Source organism: Crocuta crocuta, unplaced genomic scaffold, assembly GCF_008692635.1.
Source record: "Crocuta crocuta isolate KB4526 unplaced genomic scaffold, BGI_CrCroc_1.0 scaffold29, whole genome shotgun sequence".
Taxonomy (NCBI): domain Eukaryota; kingdom Metazoa; phylum Chordata; class Mammalia; order Carnivora; family Hyaenidae; genus Crocuta; species Crocuta crocuta.
The window spans coordinates 5,685,051-5,707,646 of NW_027533280.1; the positions used below are offsets into that span (position 1 = coordinate 5,685,051).

Consider the following 22,596-nt stretch of genomic DNA (forward strand, 5'->3'; position numbering starts at 1 on the left):
GGCCCAGGGTCGGCAGCGCTGCCACCGCCTCAGCGCCGGGGCCGCCGCTTGGGTAGCAGCTCCGCGCGCGAGCAGCCGAGCCACAACCACCTCCACTTCCGCCTCCCGGCTGCCGTCGTCGACCCGTGAGGTTACGCATGCGCGGACCAGCGCGAGCTCCAATTGGACGGGGAGGTGGCCACGTGACTGGCGTGCCAGCGCGGAGGTGAGTTTGCGCCCTCGGAGAGATCTTGAAGAGTTTGGAAAGGAGGAACGTTACGAAGACTGAGGGCAGTGGCTGCCGCATTAGGCCAATCGGTGGGTTTGCGCCCAGGCTCCAGTTTACCTACGTGAGAGGCCTTGCCCTCAACCTACTTCAGCCGACGGCGAGGGGGTCCTCGGCTATGTGAGCGGTCCGAGTTGTCTGAGGAACCGTGCCATACGAGCTCTTGCCTTTGTTATGTTTGACCCCTCGCTCGAGTTGTTTTGTGTTAGCCACACTTTACAGATAAGTGTGCTACACCTCAGAGAGGTGAATCCGCTTCTCTGAAAGCCCTTGAGAAATAGGGACTCGATTGCAGGGTTTCTGACTGTCTACGGCGGTGGCCTGGTTAAGCGCACGGTGCTGGAGCTAGATCTGGGCCCTACTCTCCGCCCCATCACTTCACAAATGTTTACTTAGAGCCTAAGCACTGGTGGGGTGATGGGATATTTTCGTGAATAAGATAAACACACATAGTTCCTGTTCTTAGGGAGTCGACCTTGATCAGTTGTGTGACCTTGAACTAAGTTGCATAAAACTGGGATCGTATACAGCCGTGAATATTAAATGAATAGAGCCAGTGGCTCTCTATGTATCACCTTTCTTAAGTTCATCTTTCTTTTCCAGTACGTCAGATTACCTTTAGTATATAGACATTAAGAGCCACAATCACTACCTACATGGCACATACATGACAGAATGCTATTCCAAGCATATGCTATAAGGATATCTAAGATGTGTCACAGCACGTCCTAGGGACATGAACAATATATGCCTATAACATGACCACGTGATTTATGTCTGTTAGCTTGTCACTGCACCCTGTGAAATAATGTTTCAATATACGGTGTATATCAGGGTTTCTCAATCTTTGCACTATTAACATTTTGAGTCCTGATAATTTTTTGTGGGGTGTGTGTCCTATACTTTATAGGATGTTTACTGGCATACTGGTAGCACCTCCCCCCCCCCCCACGTTGTGACAACCAAAAATGTACCCAGACTTTGCCAACTGTTCCCTTAGGACCAAAGTCACCCTGTTGAGAATTGCGTGAAAATGCATATATGTATTCACATGGTATATGCATATAACATATAATATCTCATGTGGACTTTTTATAATGTATTACAGTAGTAGATAATAGTGTGCCAGGTACTAACTTGAGTGCTTTACATACTTTATCTCATGCAGTAGTAACAACAACTGTATGAGACCGCTGTATAATTATCCCCATTTACAGAGGAGGAACCTGAGTCCCAGAAGGAAACTGGCTCAGGCTCTCACACTTAATAACTGGCGGAGCTAGAATTCATACCCAGGCAATCTGATTCTTAAGCCAACACTCAGCCGCTTTACTAAACCATCTTAATATGTGGTAACACATGCTGTGTGTGCATATTTATAAAAGCATAAATTAAGAGCAAATCTACATGATCATACTAATCTCATTATTCTGAAAGTCACAAAGAAGACAAATATTCTCTGTGTTACAGAAAAAGATGCCAGTTCCAGAAAACTAGAATTGTTAGCTAGCAATGGGCAAGTTGGACTTATAACAGTTCTTTGTGGCTATAAACCATGAAACCTGTCCCCTGCTTTCCCCTATTCTCTGATTCATCCAGTTTATTCTTTCTTCCAGCTCATTTATGCTGAGCACCTGTTATGTGTCTAGATGCTGTCCTAAGCCCCAGGGGATGGATATACACAAAGATGGAATATATGCAAAGATGAAAAGGCAAGATAGGCCCTGCTTTGAGGAGCTTACAATTACAGGAGCAGATAGGTGTGCAATCAGTTGCTGTGTAATGGGGCAAATGCTTTAGTGAGGGTATGGAGGAGAAGCAATAGTAGTTGGAAAAGAAAAGAAAAGAAAAGAAAAAGTAGTGCCAGAGCATGCCCGGGAAAAGAAAAAAGTCTGGCTGGCTCAGTCGGTAGAACGTGAGATTCTTGAGTTCAAGCTCCACTCTGAATGTGGAGCCTACTTAAAAAAGAAAAATTTTTAAAAAGAAAAGCCTCTGCAGGGGCGCCTGGGTGGCTTAGTCGGTTGAGCGTCCGACTTTCGCTTAGGTCATGATCTCGCGGTTTGCGGGTTCGAGCCCCGCATCGGGCTCTGTGCTGACTGCCAGCTCAGAGCCTGGAGCCTGTTTCAGAGTCTGTGACTCCCTCTCTCTCTGACCCTCCCCTGCTCACGCTGTCTCTCTCTCTCTCTCCTAGGAATAAATAAAACATTAAAAAAAAAGAAAAGAAAAGAAAAGCCTCTGCAGAGGAGAGAAAGGTAAAACTGAGGCTGTGATGTAAAAATAAGTAGAAGTTTACCAGCAGATGAAGCAGGGAAAGATGTTACAGTCAGTGGACAGGTACCACAGCCTGGAGGGATCAGACATCAGTGCTTTGCTGCTCTGAAGAGAGTGTTGGGAAGTGGCTAGAACAGAACCATCATCTCTAGTTGGAAGGAACAAGCAAGCTGGTCATGGGAGCATTGCCCACTCATCCATTAGTATCCTCAGTTAAGATGAAAGTCAGACCTTTGGGCCCCAGAGACACTTTTCATCTCTGTTAAGCCCCGACACAAAATGTTTTGATGCTTTTAGTAGCCTATAAATAAACTCCTTCCATCATAAACTTTGGCCTTGGCATATGAACAGAAGTAAAACTGACAATGCAAATCAATCTTTAAGTTTTTCATTTCAAAAGTGCCCTCCTCCCCAATTCAGCAAACTTCCAGTTACAGGAAAAACACATTGTATCATCTTGAAGATTTATTGCTTAAGAATCTTTCCTCTCGTTACAGTCTTACATAGCTTATTGAATCCTTATGGAGGCACTGAAGTGACTCCCATAAATTTACAGGCTGTCTTACCAAACTTTTGTTCAAACCTGATTTGTAGTAAGCTTTTAACTCTAGAAGAAGCATACATACAAAAAGTGTAAAGATTTTCATGAGGAACTGACTGCAAATAGAATTTGCTTTAGTTAGTTTTTACCCCCAGCTTTTTATTTCAGACATACAGAAAAGTTGAAAGAATATTACAGCATGTCTAGATGATACACTTTTCATCATCTGCCCTTCACCTAAATAGACTAATAACATTTTGCCATATTTGGTTTATTTCTATACCCATATATGTGTAAGTCTATATACATATGTGTGTATCATGTGTATATGGTTTTTCCCCCTGAACTTCGTGACAGCACATTTAGAAAAGAAGCAAATGGGGTCTCCCAGATGGCTCAGTAGGTTGAGCATCCGACCTAAGCTCATATCATGATATTATGAGTTCGTGCCCCACATCGGGCTTACTGCTGTCAGCACAGAGCCTGCTTCAGATTTTTTGTCCCTCTCTCTCTGCTCCACCCCACTTGCATTGTCTCAAAAATAAATAAAACATTTTTTAAAAGAGGCAAGTGGAGAACAGTCAGGAGCCTGTTGCAGCGATGTGTAGGAGGTCAGTTCCAGGTATCCTGGTACTGACTTCTCATCTGTCATTTCTGATAGCCAGAGGAGGTTTCATGAAGAGTGTGATAGGGAAACCAGAGCCGAAAGGACAATTTGGAATTAGCCAGGTAACAGGTGGAAAGGAGAAGTCTAGGGCAAGGAAACAGCATAGGCCAAGTGTGGTAGCTGGAGGAGAATGTCATGGGTCTGAAGAAGCTGCATGTGGATCTGCGTGTCCACAACATCTGGATTAAGGTGAAAAGAGAGAGAGTGGCTGCCCACAGTTGGGGGCAGATTTTAGAGGGCCTCTTGAGGAAGGTTAAGGAACTGAAAGTTTATCTTGAGGGCAGTGCCGGTATGTGTGTATGTATTTATTTATTTTACACTTATTTATTTTTTGAGAGAGAGAGAGACAGAACATGAGTGGGGAAGGAGCAGAGAGGGAGACACAGAATCCGAAGTAGGCTCCAGACTCTGAGCTGTCAGCACAGAGCCTGATGCAAGGCTTAAACTCACAGACTGTGAGATCATGACCTGAGCCAAAGTTGGACGCTCAACTGACTGAGCCACCCAGGCGCCCCACTGCCACTGAAAATTTTAAGTGGCATTAGGATGTGGCCACGTTTGCAGTTTTGAAAGAGCACTCTTACTCTGGTTGAAGAGTGAAGAATGAGAAGGGGGTTTGAGAAGATGCAGGGGGACCCGTTAGGCTGCTGCAGTAATCTGTGGGCAAGATCATCGGTGGGTAGTAAGTGGAGAGAGGTAGACAGCGACTTTCAGGAGGAAGACTTGACAGCACAGAGCACCTGGTTTCAGCTCAGGTGGGGGGCCGAGAGAAGTCAGGGGTGAATCCCAGTTTTCTAGCTTGAGAAGGTAGCTGAATGGTGGAGCCCTTTACTGAGCTAAGGAACTTAGAAAAAGGAGGAGTCGGGGAGGGTTCAGTTCTGGTTGTGGTTTAAAGTGTTAGCTGGAGATCAGTGGAGATGTCCAGATGGCACCCTGAGCTCCCGGATGGTGGTCTCTAGTGGGGGCAATGAAGGCAAGCTGTGCCATGTGTCTTCTCCTGCAGTCTTGGCCTCAACATGTATGTAAGATGGCTTTTCCAGTCCTCACGACTCCAGCAGCCTTGGAGGGCAGCCTTCCTGAAACACATCCGGTGCAGGCACCAGGGAGCCAGGCGCTGGACACATTCCGGAGGCGGCCCCTACAGAGCGGTGATTTTTGATATGGGTGGAGTTCTCATTCCTTCTCCAGGGAGAGTGGCTGCAGGTGAGCTTTCATTCTGGGTGACTTTTGGAGACTAGGCTGGGGGTAGGGAATGAAGTGAGGTAAGGGGAGACAGAGGAAGATTTGGGCAGTAGGAGATACTCTGGCTCTTGAATCAAACTCCAAGCATCACTTTGTGGCTGAGTATCTTGAGCAAAGTATTCAACTTCTCTGAGTCTTCATTTTCTTATCATTAAATTAAGGCTAATAGGGGTGCGTGGGTGGTTCAGTCGGTTGAATCTGACTCTTGGTTTTGGCTCATCATCTCACGGTTCGTGAAATTGTGCCCCACACTGGGTGCTCTCTCTCAAAATAAATAAAATTTAAATTAAGGCTGATGACAGTACTTACCTCTTTGGGATTTGGGGAGAGTTAAGTAAAATAATTACAGAAGACACTTGTTTAGCACAGTGAGGTCTCAACTTAAAGTCCCACTACATGATGAGCTGCCATTGTTATTGCTGTTATTGGTGTTGGTAGAATTTAACTACCTTTCTCAGAACTGTGCTGCTTCCCTGAGAAACCTGCTTTGTGTTCTTCAAGACCAAACCTCTAATCTCTGATCCTTTATCAGCCCCACCTGGTTTACTTTTTTCCTTACTCAGTTCAACTGACTTGAGTTGGATTAATTTGGGCCTCAAGTGTTAGGAAACTTAACAGAACAGTGACTGAAACAAGATCAAAGTTTCTTTCTCTGGCACATGAAAGCTCAGGTGTGTGATGGGGGCTAGTATGTTGTTTAGTGATGTCAGGCACTCGGGTTGTTTCTATTGTATTGCTCTGCTGCGAGTCCTCTTCATTTCTAGTTTCACCTCCTGATCTATTTGGGCTGCATTACCTCCTGCCATCGCATTCGCATTCCAGCAGGCAGGAAGAAAAAAAGGCCAAAGAGCTGACCTGCTATGGTAGCTGGTTGGGCGGTTCTCCATGCTAAACCAACGCAAGTACAGGTTTTATATGTCCCTGGGTAAAAAAATTACTATTCACCTTGAACATGAAACCGTTATTTAACCAGCAAAAATGAGTTTGTTCGGGAATAGCAGAGAATTGCAATTTGGGGCACGCAAGCTTTGACCAAAACCATAGATAGGTTAGTCCAACAAACAAAAGAGAGGAACATTTTATGGAGAAAAAAGGAAGTTGGGAGGGCTTGTTTTGAACAAAAGTCCATTGGAGAAAGTCAGGAGTTCCCTGTGATGATGGTTTCTCATCATCCGAGCTGGTGGGGTAGTCGGTTCAGCATACACATCTTTTCCAGTTGGGTCCAGTAATTCACCGTCCTTTCCCATTGGAGAGTCCTCTCTTGGTGTCTGTAACTGATGGAGTTGGAAGGGCATGCGAGCTCCCCCTTCTGGCGTCCTGACTTCATTTTAGTGAGGTTTTTCTTTTCACATTACCCAGCTAAGCAAACTGACTTGGTGAGCAATTTTTTAGCTCCTGCTGCAGCTGGGCCCTTAGCTTCCCTATTCGTCTGCTCATATTCCTCTGGCATTTGCCACAGGGCCATTCCAACCTCCCCAGCAGCCCCCTACTCTCCCATCCAAGCCTTCATACTTGGCAGACAGCTGAATCTCCTCTTTTACAGAAAACAAAGATCACTGGACAGGATTCTTCTCATTCTGGAGACCCGGAATATCTTGAGAACCTATTTGCTTCCCTCCACTCCCTCTGCTTCGGCCCAGGTTCGGGCCTATCTTCTCCTATCTGCACCATCACATGAGCCTCCCAATTTCTCTTCTCTCTGCCTCTGGCCCTCTGGGTTTTGCACCACCTTCCATGCAGCACCCAGAATTACATTTCTGAGATACAGATCCCATCCCTTCACTCCCTTGCTTCAAATCCTCGAGTGCCTATGCTTTGTCCCTTAGATTAAGCCCAGAAGCTTTCACTTGGTTTCCAAGGCCTCTTGCAAATTAGCTCTCCTGTCCATGTGCCATAGCTTTTCCCACATGTCAGCTGCTGTGGACTACTTGATGTTCTTTAAATCTGCCAAACATGTTTACACTCCTGTCTTTGCAAGTTCTCTCCCCTCTGCTGGCAGCTACCCTTCCCTGCCTCCTCTACCTGTTCACATCCTACTTGTACTTTTGATGGTGAGCTAAAGAGTATATTACTTGGCACAGTGCCTGGAGTGATTTGCACACTTAGTGAATCTTGTGGTGGTTATTAATATGATTTTAAGACTTCTCAGACCACCTGGGTGGCTCAGTTGGTTAAGCGTCTGACTTAGGTTTGGGTCATGATTTCGTAGTTTGTGGGTTCAAGCCCTACACTGTCAGTGCAGAGCCTACTTGGGATTCTCTTTGTCTCCTTCTCTCTGCGTGTACCCCATGCAGGCGCACATGCTCTTGCTCTCTCTCTCTCTGCCTCTCAAAAATAAATAAAAAAACAAACAAAAAGAAAAAGAAACAACTTCTTTTCTGTGAAAACCTCTATGACCTCCTCCCTGGGTAGAATGTCCCTGGCTAGAATGTTCCCAGGTCGGTTCAACCTTTACCAAGGTGTGTTTTAGGTAGGAAACTTTTTCTATAAAGGGCTAACTAAGTAGGCTTTGCAAGGCACACAATCTGTCACAATTGTTCAGTTCTCCTGTTGCAGCAAGAAAACAGAGATAGACAGTAGTACATAAATATAAAAGCAGATAGGAGACATATTTGGTTCCCAGGCCCTATTTTGCATATCCTTGGTCTAGTTTTTACACTCGACTGGTATTCCATTATATGGATGCACCACAGTTGATGTAACAAGCCATTTACTAACATGCATATAAATTTCTGGTTCTTTTTTTAAAATTTTTTAAAAATGTTTTATTTATTTCTGAGAGAGAGAGAGAGAGTGAGTGTGAGCAGGGGAGGGTCAGAGAGAGAGGGAGACACAGAATCTGAAACAGGCTCTAGGCTCTGAGCTGGCTGGCAGCACAGAGCCTGAAATTTCTGGTTCTTTTTATCGTGAGCAATTCTGCACAAACAGCCTTGTACATAATTTTTGCTGACTTTTATAAATATATCTGTGGGAGAAATTCCTAGAAGTAGAATTACTACATCAAATGTATATTTAAAATTTTGCTCTCCATACCAGTTGTACTTCTTTCCACTCCCATCAACAGTCTAGGAGAGTGCCAGTTTCCTGACACGCTTGCCAATTCTGAGACCATAAAAAATGTTACACGCTTTAGTTCTCAAATTAAACAAGTAGGATTATTTGGATTGAGCTTTAAATCTTGCTATTCTCGAAGAATATGTATCAAATTAGTAACATTGATTATTTCTGAAAGAGATTGCTTGTCATTTTACTTTCTTTTTTATACTTTCTATATTGTCAAGTTTTTATTTTCAATGCACAGGCCCTACTTCAGTCAAAACAAAAAAAGTGCAAAGTATATTATTGTTAGAAATACTTATGATTGCTACATATATATTTGCCCCACAGCAGCTATATTTTAGAAAGAAAAAACAACCTTGTACAAGAAGACACAGCACCTGCCCAAAGGCTCCCCGTATACACAGATGCTGATCCATTCACTGCCTGAGTTTTTTGTGGATCGGAATCTTCTTTAGAGGCGCCTTGGTGGCTCAATTGGTTGACTGTCCAACTCTTGATTTTGGCTCAGGTATTGATCTCACCGTTCATGTGTTTGAGCCCTGTATCGGGCTCTGCGCTGACACCATAAAGGAAATTTTCTTCTTTATTTCACAAAGACAACACCCCCAAGTGAATGTTTCTGTGTACCAACTCCACTGCCACGAAGGATGGTTGCAGTTTACGAACTGAAGGGCCTGTTTTGGAGCTGTCAGAACCCGGCTTATTAGGCATGTATTTCCTTGCCACGTGCCAGGACTGTATGAGCGACCGAGGCACATGAGGCAGCTAATGAGACCAAGGAAGACAATGCATAATGCAGCGTCCAGTCATGTGAAGCAGGTGGTAAGGACCCGACACTTAGCAGCGGTGTCCGCTCTGTATCATTGTTGCCTTGGGGGTCTGAGGCTGAGATTTTGCATTTCCCCAATTTCTCCTAATTCCCGTGAGAATCCACCTAGATCACAGCAATGTCACAGGGACTGGTAGTAATTCCCCTGAGCTTCCCAAACCCCAGCCATCTCTCGATGTATTTCACTTACTGCATATTTTACTTCCTATAGAATGGGAGCTACAAAATGATATCCCTCCTGGAACCATACTGAAGGCCTTTATCTCAGGTGGTGAAAATGGACCCTGGATGAAATTTATGAGGGGAGAGATAACAGCAGAAGATTTCTTACAACAATTTGAGAGACTTTGCTCTGAAATCGTGAGTGAAAAACGTACTTGAATTTACATGTTCTTTCTGCTTAGAGTTTGGATGCAGTACTCACCCATTAAGTTGGTTAAACTGCAAATAAGTGAAAACCTAATAATCCATTTTAATTAAAAATAATTTTTTTAATTTATTCATTTGAAAGAGATAGAGAGAGATCAACCGGGGGAGGGGCAGAGAAGAAGAGGGCCTGAGGATCCAAAGCAGGCTCTTAGCTGACAGCAGAGAGCCCAGTGTGGAGCTTGAACTCAGGAGCCATGAGATCACGATCTGAACCAAAATCGGACGCTTAACCAACTGAGCCACCCAGGCGCCCCTCCATTTTTAAGTTTTTAATGCATTCCTTCCATCCCCAGGTACTGAACTTTAACTACATATATGTCAAAGTATGTGCCTCCCCCACTCATGCTCTCTTTTCAAAAATAAACATTAAAAAAATTTTTAAATGATACATAATGCTGCTCTACTGCACACTTAAAAAAGTGGTTAAAATGGGCTATGGGGCGCCTGGGTGGCTCAGTCGGTTAAGCATCCGACTTCGGTTCAGGTCATGATCTCATGGTTCGTGGCTTCGAGCCCCACATTGGGCTCTGTGCTGACAACACAGAGCCTGGAGCCTGTTTCGGATTCTGTGTCTCCCTCTCTCTCTGACCCTCCCCTGTTCATGCTGTCTCTCTCTCTCAGAAATAAATAAAAAATACAAAAACAGAAACAAAAACTTTGAAAAAAAATGAAAAATGGGTCAGAAACTGAGGTTCACAATACAAAACCATTACATGTCTTCTGGATCATTAATTAAATTATAGGGGTGTTTGGGTGGCTCAGTCGATTAAGCATCTCACTCTTGATTTCAGCTCAGACCATGATCTCACGGTTCGTGAGTTCAAGCCCTTCATCAGGCTCTGTGCTGACAATGCAGAGCCTACTTGGGATTCTCTCTCTCCTCCTCCTGTGCATGTGCGCGCTCTCTGTTACATTAAAAAAAAAAAAGAACTAAATGATACCTGCTTAATATATTTTTAGTTTAAGTTATCCTCCTTGGATATTCTGATACTTTTTAAAATTGCCAGTCCATGGGGCACCTGGGGGGCTCAGTCAGTTAAGCATCTGACTCTGGATCTCAACTAAGGTTATGATCTCACAGTTTGTGGGTTTGAGCCTCACATCGGTCACTGCACTGACAGTTGAGAGCCTGGAAGCCTGCTTCACATTCTGTATCTCTCTCCCTCCCCCACACTTGTGCATGCTCGCTCTCTCACTCTCTCTCTGTCTCTCTCAAAAATAAATACATAAATATTTAAAAATAAATAATAAATAAAATGGCCAATCCATGAGTGAATTCATTTAACTGGACTCTTGATATAAAAAGCTTCATTCCCTCACCACTGTTACTTGAAGTTACTTTTTACAGCCTTGTAAAAAAGTTCTACACAGGGGCTGAGGGACAATTCCTTTAGGTAGCAAATCAAAGGAGGTAGCAGTAGGAAGCCAGGTACACGTGTTTTTCTCTGTTGGTGATAAGCTGTTCCTCCTACTCTTAATAATTGTTGCTTCTCCTCTCCCCTCCCTCGTTTTTAGTCAAAGACCTCCGTGCCTGTGGGCTCCTTTTTCTCTCTGCTGACCAGTGAGCAAGTGGCGAAGCAGTTCCCAGTGATGACTGAGGCCATAACTCAGATTCGAGCAAAAGGCCTTCAGACTGCAGTCTTGAGCAACAATTTTTATCTTCCCAATGGGAAAAGCTTTTTGCCGCTGGACCGGAAACAGTTTGATGTGGTAAGCTTGAAGTGATCCAAAACAATCAAAACAGAGTCTGTGTCCTTGCTTTAGGATGATGCATCATTAATGCTGCCTTGTAGCAGGTCTTGAGTGAATGGGTTTCCTTAGTCAGTCTAACTTGACTAAATTAGGTTTAGACCTAACAGGATGAAAAGAGGAGTTCTAAAACATCACTGAGCTCTCAGCAAGGTCTAGTGATCATGGGGTTTGATAACGGGTTGAGACCTCAGCTTTAGAGACTCTTTCACATTCTGGGTTTGAACCTTATTCGTCACATAACACACAGACTTCTGTCAGCCCTCACATCTAAAGGGCCCTTTGATCTTATCTCTTCAAGGACCAACTATGCTGGGGCTCCTGGGTGGCTCAGTCAGTAGAGTGTGCAACTCCTGATCCAGAGATCATGAGTTCAAGTCTCACATTGGCTGTAGAGATTAGTTAAATAAATAAATAAATATTAAAGGGGTGCTGGGTGGCTCTGTCGGTTAAGCGTCCAACTTTGGCTCAGGTTGTGATCTCGTGGTCCATGGGTTTGAGTCCCGTGTCGGGCTCTGTGCTCACAGCTCAGAGCCTGGATCCTCCTTTGGATTCTGTGTCTCCCTCTGTCTCTGCCCCTCCCCTGCTCACATCTGCCTCTGTCTCTCAAAAATAAATAAGCATTAAAAAAACTTAAAAAAAATTTTAAAAAGGGAAAAAAAAGACCAATGATGTTGTCCTTTTTCTGTGGCATTAATCCTGAGACCAGGGCTATCCAATAAAACTTAACAGCAGTAATGGAAATGTCCAATATGGTTGTTTCTAGTCACATATGGCTATTAAGCCCTTGCAATGTGGCTGGTGTCACTAACAACTGAGTTTTATTTCATTTTTATTAGTTTAAATGTAAATAATCACATATGGCTGGTGATTAAATGTAAATAATCACACATATTAGTTTAAATGTAAATATCACATATTAGTTTAAATGTAAATAATCACACATATTTACAGTTAGTTTAAATGTAAATAATCACATTTAAATGTAAATAGTCACATTCCATATTGGATAGCCCAAACTACCTTAAGAAAATAGTGAGTAGGAGATGGTCTTCTGTGCCAGGAGGTTACCCCTGTAAAGGATTCCCCATTTCCCCAAGAGAAAATAGGTTATCATCCTGGGACAGCTGTGAATTATTTACAGATGACTTGCTTAAACTTCAGTTGGAAAATAGATTCTTACCCAGCAGTTACTGTGTGCTGACCACGGACTAGTGTGAAGGGACGCTGTGTCAGAGGTGACAGACACAATCCTTGCCCCTCCAGAGTATGCACTTGCTACATTTTAAGTGCTCACTCACCACATGCGGCTACTGGCTACTATACTGCACAGCATATAGGGTTATTTCCATCATTCTGGAAAAGTTCTATCGGATAGTACTATTTTAGAACATAAAATCTAGTAGAATTGACAGGCAGAAATTCAGAGGGCAAATGTTGGAAATTAACCTCTCAGCACAGTGCTGTTTTCACCTTCCACATCCTCCTCCTTTCTTATAGAAGGCCTATCAGACACTGAGTCCTCTCCCCTGTGTACACCTTGCCTGGCTCTCCACCTGCTTTTATTGTTGGTTTCCCTGCGGGACACAAATAGTGCTCTTCCAAGCTCCCTCCCCTCCGAGTTCCAAGCTCTGGGACCTCAGCCAGATTCAGTCCTGTCTCCGCAGCTTGCTAGCCAGGTTACTATGGGTGGTAGCTTTGCTTCCTTGAACCTCAGTTTCTTTATCTGTAATTCAGGAATAGCAATTTCTTTGTTGTAGGGTAGCTGTGTGCATCCCACAGAATAATGCACGCAAAGCTCTCTGCACAGCCCTGGCACATGGTAAGTATTCAATACATTTTGGTTATTTTCAGAGATTTCTTCCATCCAGTGCAGCTACAGGAATGATATCTTCATCTAGACAATTTAAATTGTCCAGGCTCACGTTGAGCTCTGCAAATGAAGCTACAATTTAAAAGACCTATGAACTTCTTTTAAAAAAAATGGACTTGTTTGTTCAGACTTCACAGGCTTTCTGGCATGTGCTTTCCAGGAGTTTTTCTGATGGGTTTTCGTACTTTAGGTCTGCAGAAGACCTGGAGTTTTAAAAACATTTCCTCAAGGGCAAGGGTTTAGAGTTTTGTTCTCTAAAGTACATACACACACACACATATAGATGTTTTGATAGAATAAAGATAGTGTAAGCAATCCTGTGATCTCTGTCAAGATCAGAGGCTGAACTCTTCAAACAGTATTACAGGAATCTGTCTCAGCTTAAAAATTTTTTTCCATCTTAATTTTTTTCAATTAAGAAAATTTTTATATCGTTTTTTTTATTGTAAAAACCCACACAACACAAAATTTACCATCGTAACCATGTTTAAGTGTTCAGTTCAGTAGCATTAAGTATATTCACATTGTGAATATCACATGAACTAGATCTCCAGGACTTTTTCAGCTTGCAAAATAGAACAGAAGGAGAAGGCCAGGGATCTTATCAAACTTAAATCTGGAGAATTTTTTCACTTCCCCAACATAGTGACTCTCAACATAGTCCCTCAGGAGGTGCCTGCCTGTGAGAAGCAGGCTCACTGGCCTCACCGCCCCGTCTCAGCCAGCACCGCTCTGCTGTTCTCCAGCAGCACGAACTCTGGTCTGTGTCTGAAACGCCCAGCTTCTCTGGTGCCCACCACTGACATTTTCTTTACAGGGAGCTTGTCTTTTTTAGCTCACTCAGGTCCTTAAGAGACAGGGAAGAGTAAGTAGAATGGTCCAGTTTATTTAGGACATTTATTTTCCTGAAAGGGCAGTTCTTACCCAACCCTTAGTAATGCAAGTGTAGAGTAGAGGAGGGGCCCCCAGGTTTGTCCTTGGTCTTGGAGAGATGAGTCCCCCCTCCTGGAGTGAGCAGGGATTGAGTGCTCAGGACAGACCAGAGGGTATCAGATATAAGCCTCTGTGGCTGTTTTTAGGCCCACTTTATAGGAGATTAAGCCCTGGGGACAGTGTAAGAGGACTTGCAGGTTGATGGATCAGAGGGAGCGGGGCACTGGCTCAGGTTTCACAGGGTTTCGTCTGGACCCTCTGCAGCACTACCACCCTCTCCCCCCGCCNAGCCCTGGGGACAGTGTAAGAGGACTTGCAGGTTGATGGATCAGAGGGAGCGGGGCACTGGCTCAGGTTTCACAGGGTTTCGTCTGGACCCTCTGCAGCCCTCCCACCCTCGCCACCCGCCATTTCCAGACCAGATACACGGTGGAAGTGAGGTTGTCAGGACACAGGAAGCTCTTTTCGTGAAAGAACAGTCTCTTTGGGGTCTGTCCTCCCATGGGATTTATTTAAGTTGAGGGTGGCTGTTTTGTTTTTTAATTTCTGAAATACAGATGTTAAGATCCTATGTCTTTTGTAGTAGTAAACAGTCCCTTCTTTCTTTTTTTTGTTAAAAATTTTTTTTAACTTTTTTTTTTTTAATGTTTTTATTTATTTCTGAGAGAGAGACAGCGTGAGCAGGGGAGGGTCAGAGAGGGAGACACAGAATCCGAAGCAGGCTCCAGGCTCTGAGCTAGCTGTCAGCACAGAGCCCGACGTGGGGCTTAAACCCACGAACCGTGAGATCATTCCCTGAGCCGAAGTGAGAGGCTTAACTGACTGAGCCACCCAGGCGCCCCTAATGTTTGTTTATTGTTGAGAGAGGGAGAGAGAGAGGAAGACAGAGGATCCAAAGTAGGCTCTGTACCAACAGCAGAGAGCCCAATGCAGGGCTCAAACACAAACCAACCATGAGATCATGACCTGGGCCGAAGTTGGTCACTCAATTGACTGAGCCACCCAAGCACCCCTCCCTTCTTTCTGAAAAAATGAAGTACTTTTCCTAAAGCTGAAATGTACAGCTCTTCTGTGTAGCCACAGTATCTAACATTAGCAAATGCTAACACCATTTTGGAACTGATTCAACTTTCATTTAAAGTTCTCGGCAACCACTAAGATAGGTAAGATAGCTATTAGCATCCCCACTTTGCTGATGATGAATGACACTGAGGCCCATCGTGGCTTTGCTTTGTGTACAAGGTCGCTGTGTCTGAACCAGAACTTTGGTTTTCTGAGCTTGCCCCCAGGTAGTAACCCAGTATTTCCATATCCAACTTTAAAAAGCAACATCATTTTATATCATAACACTCTTAAGCTACTTGTTATAACACATCTCAACGGTCTTTCATTATTCTTTTAAAGAAAATATGCCAGTATGCATGTGGGAGCACTACCTTTTAGGGACACTCATCTCTCATTCCTGTCCTTCACTCAGGTGGTGGAGTCCTGCCTAGAAGGTGTCTGTAAGCCAGACCCCAGGATATACAGGCTATGCTTGGAGCGGCTTGGCCTGCAGCCTTCTGAGTCCATCTTTCTTGATGATCTTGGACCGAATCTAAAAGCAGCTGCCAGCCTTGGCATTCACACCATACTGGTAACTGTCACTAGTTTTTGAACCCCTGCTGTGCGCCAGGCACTGGCGTAAACATTTCTTTCTTCTTCTTTGTTTTTTAATGTTTATTTATTTTTGAAAGCAAGAGAGAGAGGGGAGAGAAGCAAGTGGGGAAGGGGCTAAGAGAGGAGACGACACAGAATTGAAGCAGGCTCCAGGCTCTGAGCTGTCAGCACCAAGCCCAATGTGGGACTCGAACTCACCAACGTGAGATTATGACCTGAGCCTAAGTCGGACGCTTAACCAACTGAGCCACCCAGGCGCCCCTAGTGTAAGCATCTCTAAGCTTGTCCTGTTAACAGTCATCATTATGTTTACTGGTTCTCCCTCATGCTACTATAGTCTTCTTTTTTATTAATTTTAGGAAATCTACATGACAAGCCACTCATATTTTCAAAGGGAAATAAGACAAACAGTTACTAAGAAGGCGGTTTGAGAAAAGAATTCCCTGAGGAGGTGAATGGCAGGCCTAAGACATTTGGGATGGCAGCTAGGCTGTCCCTGTGACACTGTTCTGGGTAGGGAGCCAGCAGCTACAGCCACACGGACCACCCAGGTCAGGGCAGTGAAGCACAAGAAGCCGCGTGGGAGGAGGTCTCTGTACAGCTTCCTGTGTTTGGGCTTCCATTGTGAAGCTGATGGGCCATAGGGACAGGGTTGATGCTGTTGCACAATATCCCTCCAGGAGGGCACGAAGGAGCATCGTGGAGTCTTACCTAGCACCCTTCCTGGCCAATAAGAAAGTTTAATGTGGTTAAGAATTAAGTGGGAAGAGCAAAATCATTGTACAGCTTCCTTATTAGCTGAATATTCTGGCCTCCAAAGTCCTTGCTCGGAGACCTGACTTCTTGGATATTTTCCTCTAAAAAACTACCCTTTTAGAGAACAGACAGGAGGCCAGGTCAGGGTTGACTGGTGGCATATGTTCAATCTTCTCTTCAAAACCAGGTTCATGACCCAGAAACTGCAGTAAAGGAATTAGAAACCCATTTGGGTTTTACGCTGAGAATCGTTGTTCCAGACACTTGCCCTGTGAGAAAGACAATGGACATTCCACGAGATTCCCTGGAGAAGTACCTCAAAGACTTACTGGGGACCCAAAGCACAGGTATTTAAATTTCTGTATTTTGCCAACTCTCTCAAGGCTAGCCCTTCAGTCTGGTTCTCACTTTCACACCCTAGTGGAATACGCTGGAGACAGAAGCCGTGTGGTGAGGAAAATAGCCATGGGGCTCAGTGGATCTGAGTGCAGCTTTCAGTCTTGCTTGGGGAAAAGCATGAACCCCAAAAGTACACTCACCCTGTCTTCCAACTGAGAGTGTGGTGTGGCAGGGATTGCCTGGGGTCTGGAGACTGTGGTATGTGCCCAGGGGCATTTGAGCATGTCTAAATGTTTTGAGATGACAGCCTGTTTTATGGAGGTGACTTAAGAAGCTGCATGAATTTACAACGTGACAGATTGTCTCCATCTCTTCGAAGGCCCCTCTTTCATTCTTTATAGTCCTCTCTCAGAAAATAGGTGCCTCAAGGGCTTTGGAAGACATTTCCACATGGTGATAAAGCTTTGCCTCACCCATTTAAATCCTCAAGAAGACTTTTTGCATGGAGCGTCACTCATGTTTTCCAGAGATTGGATTGTTCTTAGGGCCGCTGCAAAGTTGAGGGGCCCCTTCTGAGCAGGCTAGCACCAGCAAACTCAGGCAAACTCCTGTTTCCTGCTCTTCTGACCATGTGAAACAAATCTGTGTCCAGAGTTCAGTCTTGTTATGAAGCTGAGGGCTAACTGGGATGTTCCGGGGCGGGAGCCACAGAGTTGAGCCCACTGGGGTGGGAGAGAGCGTCTCATGGAAGGAAGCACTTGGGCTCAAGCTGCGGGCCTCACCGGAAGCTCCTCCCAGCCGTCACGCCAGTGTCAGGCATGGTTTGGCCGAGTGTGGGCTGAGGGACGCACAAGGGCGCTTTTCATCCTCAGGCTTAAAGCATTCCATTTTAGCATGGTGGGTTGCCATGACCGTGCTTGTGGCTGATAAACAGAACTGAAAAGCTTTTCTTCGTGGAGCGGGAGTTGGCAAGAGGGACAAAACTAGACACCTGCACAAAGTGAAAATGAGTGGCCTTTGCCACACTGTAGTGGTACTCGTTAGAGAGCAGGAATGCCCATCTCTGGCCTTCCAAACTGCTGTCATTTTCTTTGTTTTCAAACTTGCAGGCCCATTGGAACTCCTTCAGTTTGGTCATGGGCAGTCAAAGCCAACCTACTACGTCAGGCTAGCTAACCAGCAGCTGGTTCTGAGGAAGAACCCCCCGGGGACACTCCTTCCATCCACCCATGCAGTGGAGAAGGAGTTCAGGTAACTTAGAGCTGGGGCGTGCTCAGCCCCCAGCCTCCGCAGCTCCGCCCTGAGCTGACAAGTCAGCACTTAAGGCACTTAAAACTGCAAGTATGAATTTCCAAGATTATCGCAAATAAGAACATGTAACCTAATTGTATTCACAAGTTTGTTTTCTCTTTTCTATACCTAAACCTGTAGAAAACTAGACTTTTTTGGAACCTCTGGCGAAAAAAGCATTATTGAAATACTCATTAGTCTTACCCTTTAGTCATAAAGACTAAGACCTTTAGTCCTATAAACAGTATATTAGTGGGGCTGAGGCCAAAACAAGCATGGCATTGAGTTGACAGTTGTTGAAATTGGCAGTGGCTACGTGGGGGTTTGTTTTATGAATCTCTCTACTCATAGATGTTTGAAATTTTCCATAATAAAATGTGTAAAATAATAATGGGTTACATTACACCCCATCCCAAATAAAATAGTTTCTTATGCAAATAGGAAAATTTAAACATGGCAGGTTGGAAGAAAACCTACCTCCAAATTCTTTGAGACTGAGATGAAAATTCTGGATGGGCTCCAGAGTGGCACCTACTCTCCTTTCTCTTCCTGTGCTTCTTTCTTCCTTCCAGCCCATGATGCTCTGTAGAAGGAATGTTGCAGAGTAGTACGGAAAATGTGATTTGGGCTCTTGGTTCCTTCTTGTTCTCACTGTTTACTGTCTCTCCTTTGGACTTTTTAGTTCCTAGAAACTAACTTCTCCAAGTGTTGCAGGCCAGGGTGACTGATAATTATGAAGCCTTAGGGGGTCATCAGAGGAGAAAACCTATAGCTTTTTCTGAGCGTTTGTATATATGCCCATGTAGTAGCAGGTTTGTAGTTATAGGAGAGAAACACTAAAAGCGTGAAACCCCCGCCCTGTTCTTTAAAAAAAAAATTTTTTTTTAATGTTTTATTTATTTCTGAGAGAGAGATAGTGACAGCGTGAGCAGGGGAGGATCAGAGAGAGAGTGAGACACAGAATCTGAAGCAGGCTCCAGGCTCTGAGCTAGCTATCAGCACAGAGCCTGACGCGGGGCTCGAACCCACGAACTGTGAGATCATGACCTGAGCCAAAGTTGAATGCTTAACCGACTGAGCCACCCAGGTGCCCCACCTGCCCTGTTCTCATGCATCCTGCTTGTGAACTCTCTCTCACCATTCCCAGAGGTACTGAGGAGTTCCGGAATGCTGTGGTGACATTCAAAAAATCCAGGAATGTAGAGCTTTCCATTTTAGCAAAGGAATAAAATGTGCATTTGAAGATGAAATATAGTGTCTGCTTATAAAATGCCAAATGTAGGGGCATCTGGGTGGGCCAGTTGATTAAGTATCTGCAGGTCATGATCTCACGGTTCATGAGTTTGAGCCCTGTGTCGGGCTCTGTGCTGACAGCTTCAGACTCTCATTCTCTCTCTCTCTCTGCCTCTGCCCCTCCCTCGTTCATGTTCTGTCTCTCTCAAAAATACATAAACATTAAAATGCCAAATGTAAATTTGAACAATTTTGGGAATTTTGGAAAACAACATGATACAATTTATTAAAAACCTTATAGTCACACTTTGAGATCTAATAATTCCAGTTAGAGGAATGTATCTTTAAAAAATAATTCTAAATAGGGAAAACAGTTTTACGCATTAATATGGTCACAATATTGTTTATAATAAAAAATTGGAAACACCCAAAAGATACAATAATCAGATGATTAAACTTTGGTATATCTACTTGTTGCCGTAACAACAGTAATAGTAATAGCTGACATTTACTGAGTGCTTAGTATGTGCTAGGCAATGTAATAAATATTTTAGATGTATTGTTAACCCAAAGCATTCTCACAATTCATGATATATTACTGTTATGATCCCCAGTTCATAGGAGAGGGAAGCGAGTCTTAAAGAGGTTAAGCAATATCCCCAGAGACACACAACTAGCTGTGAGTGATGGAGTTGGGCATTATACCTGGGAAGCAGTAGGATTCCACAGCCCAGCCTTAATGATTGTGCTATTATTGTAGCCAGTAATAGGCCTAACACAGAGATGCCATGATAAAATTTTAACGTGATAACAACAGATAGAGACCACATATAGTGCTATCCTATGTTTTGTTTTGTTTTTTAAAGATTTTATTTTTAAGTAATCTTGACACCCAACATGGGGCTCGAATCCACAATGCCAAGATCAAGAATCACACATTGCACCCACTGAGCCAGCCAGGCACCCCCTAACGATGTTGTTGTTGTTGTTGTTTTTTAAAAGACTTCTGCACTGAAACAAAAATATGAGAAAGGAACACAGGAAATTATTTACCATGGTCATGTTGGGCTAGCATGTTTCTGTTCTTCAGTTGTAAGTGATAGAAACCCACCTAGACTGACTTAAGTGTTCTTTTTTAAAAAAGGAAGAGGAGTAAAATTTATTGAGCTCATAATTTAAATCTTTCTGGCATGACCAGATCCTAGGGACAAGGTAATGTCACCAGGACCCATTCATTGTCTCTGTCCCTCCATCTCTCCACTCTTCTTCCCTCCATAATCTCGGTGAATACTCCAGCATACCTCCTGAGATTGACCTATTGGCCCAATAAGTTGTCTGGGGTCAGAGGATGCATTATTTAGATTGGCCGAATCTGGGTGTTGTACCCATCCTTGGAGCCAGGGTTTGTGTCAGTCCTGCCCAAACCATGTGGAGTGATGGTGGGGGAGAGCTGTTCCCCAAAGGAAAGCCCAGGAATATTATCTGAACATGAAGCAAGGAAAGGACACCAGGCAGGCAAAAAGCAGGAACCAGTGATTGGCAATAAGACTGAGTTATTATTTTTCTATTTAAAACATGAAAAAATTTCTTCCTTAAATGTTTGATGAAGTTTACCAGTAAACCCATCAGGGCCTGGAGTTTTTAGGAAAAGGTTTTTTGATTATAAATTCAATTTATAAATATTAGGTTACTCAGATATTTTATTTTGTCCTGTTTTAGTTCTGGGAAGTCATAATTTGCAAGAAATTTGTCCATTTTGTCTAATCTATCAAATTTATTGTTCATTATATTCTTTTTTTAATTTTATTTTTTAATGTTTTATTTATTTTTGAGACAGAGAGAGACAGAGCATGAGCAGGGGAGGGACCGAGAGAAAGGGAGACACAGAATCTGAAACAGGCTCCAGGCTCTGAGCTGTCAGCACAACTGACATACCGTGTGGGGGCGCCTGGGTGGCTCAGTCAGTTAAGCTTCCGACTTCAGCTCAGGTCATGATCTCGCAGTTCTTGGGTTCAAGCCCCATGTTGGGCTCTGTGCTGACAGCCAGCTCAGAGCCTGGAGGCTGTTTCAGATTCTGTGTCTCCCCCTGTCTCTGACCCTCCTCTGCTCACACTCTCTCTCTCTCAGAAATAAATATAACATTAAAAAATTTTTTTAAAAACCTTTCATTTTCTATTTCATTTATTTCTGTTCTATCTTTATTCTTTTCCATCTACTAACTCTGGGCTTATTTTTTCCTTCATAGTGTAACTGATTTAAAGTCTTCTTACAAGTATTTAAAGTTAAATATTACTTTCTAAGCACTTCTTTATCCCACAAATTTTGACATGTTGTATTTTTTTTATTGTTATTACAGTTTAAAATATTTTCTAATTTCCCTTGTAATATCTTCTTTGACCCATGGCTTATATGAAAGTGTGTTCTTTAATTTGCAAATATTTGAGCCCTTTTTAAAAAAGTTTTATTTGGGGCGCCTGGGTGGCTTAGTCGGTTAAGCGTCCGACTTTCGCTTAGGTCATGATCTCGCGGTTCGTGGGTTCGAGCCCCGCGTCGGGCTCTGTGCTGACTGCCAGCTCAGAGCCTGGAGCCTGTTTCAGTCTGTGACTCCCTCTCTCTCTGACCCTCCCCTGCTCACGCTGTCTCTCTCTCTCTCTCCTAGAAATAAATAAAGCATTAAAAAAAAAAAAAGTTTTATTTATTTAAGTAATCTACATCTCATGTGGGGCTCAAACTACAACCCTAAGATCAATAGCCACATACTCTTCTGACCAAGCTGGCCAGGTACCCCTCAAATATATGAGCTTTTCCTAGATGTCATAAATTAATGATTTTTAGTTTAATACCACTGAGATCTTAGAAATACTATGTACAATTTCCATATTTAGAAATTTATCAGCACTAATTGTATGAACCAGCATATGATTTATCTTGGTGAACATACTGTGTGCACTTCAAAAGAATGCATATCCTGCACTTGTTGAGTGTTGGGGGAATGTCCATCGGGTCAAGCTGGTTGGTAATATCACTCAGATCTTTGTCTTACTGTTTTTTGTTCTAGTTCCACTGGTTACTGATAAAGGGATATTATAGTCTCAGCTGTGATTGTGGATTTGTCCATTTCTCTCTGTAATTCTGATCATTTTTCTTTCATTTTTGAAGTCCTGTTATGAGGCATGTACACATTTATGATTGCAGTATCTTCCTGATGAATTAATTATTGTATCACTTGGAAATGTCCCTCTGTTTTTGGTAGTAATCTGTGTTAAAGCATCCTTTCTCTGATATTAATGTGGCTATTTCTTTAAAAAAATTTTTTTTAACATTTATTCATTTTGAAAGACAGAGAGAGAGTGTGAGTGGGGGAGGGTCAGAGAGAGAGGGAGACACAGAATCTAAAGCAGGCTCCAGGCTCTGAGCTGTCAGCACAGGGCCCTACAAGGGGCTTGAACTCATGGACCAT

The 22,596-nt window shown here is 43.6% G+C and overlaps 1 protein-coding gene across 1 annotated transcript in view; it reads left to right on the forward strand.

Annotated features, from left to right (window-relative positions):
- Positions 1–57: 57 nt before the first annotated feature.
- Positions 58–22,596, forward strand: part of ACAD10 (acyl-CoA dehydrogenase family member 10) — a 40,637-nt gene continuing 18,098 nt past the window's right edge. Inside the window, exons 1-7 of the mRNA XM_077748082.1 lie at positions 58–205; positions 4,748–4,947; positions 9,087–9,235; positions 10,820–11,014; positions 15,337–15,495; positions 16,462–16,621; positions 17,723–17,864. Of these exons, the coding sequence (XP_077604208.1) occupies positions 138–205; positions 4,748–4,947; positions 9,087–9,235; positions 10,820–11,014; positions 15,337–15,495; positions 16,462–16,621; positions 17,723–17,864 (1,073 nt within the window). The 5' untranslated portion in view covers positions 58–137. The remainder of the gene's footprint in view (positions 206–4,747; positions 4,948–9,086; positions 9,236–10,819; positions 11,015–15,336; positions 15,496–16,461; positions 16,622–17,722; positions 17,865–22,596) is intronic.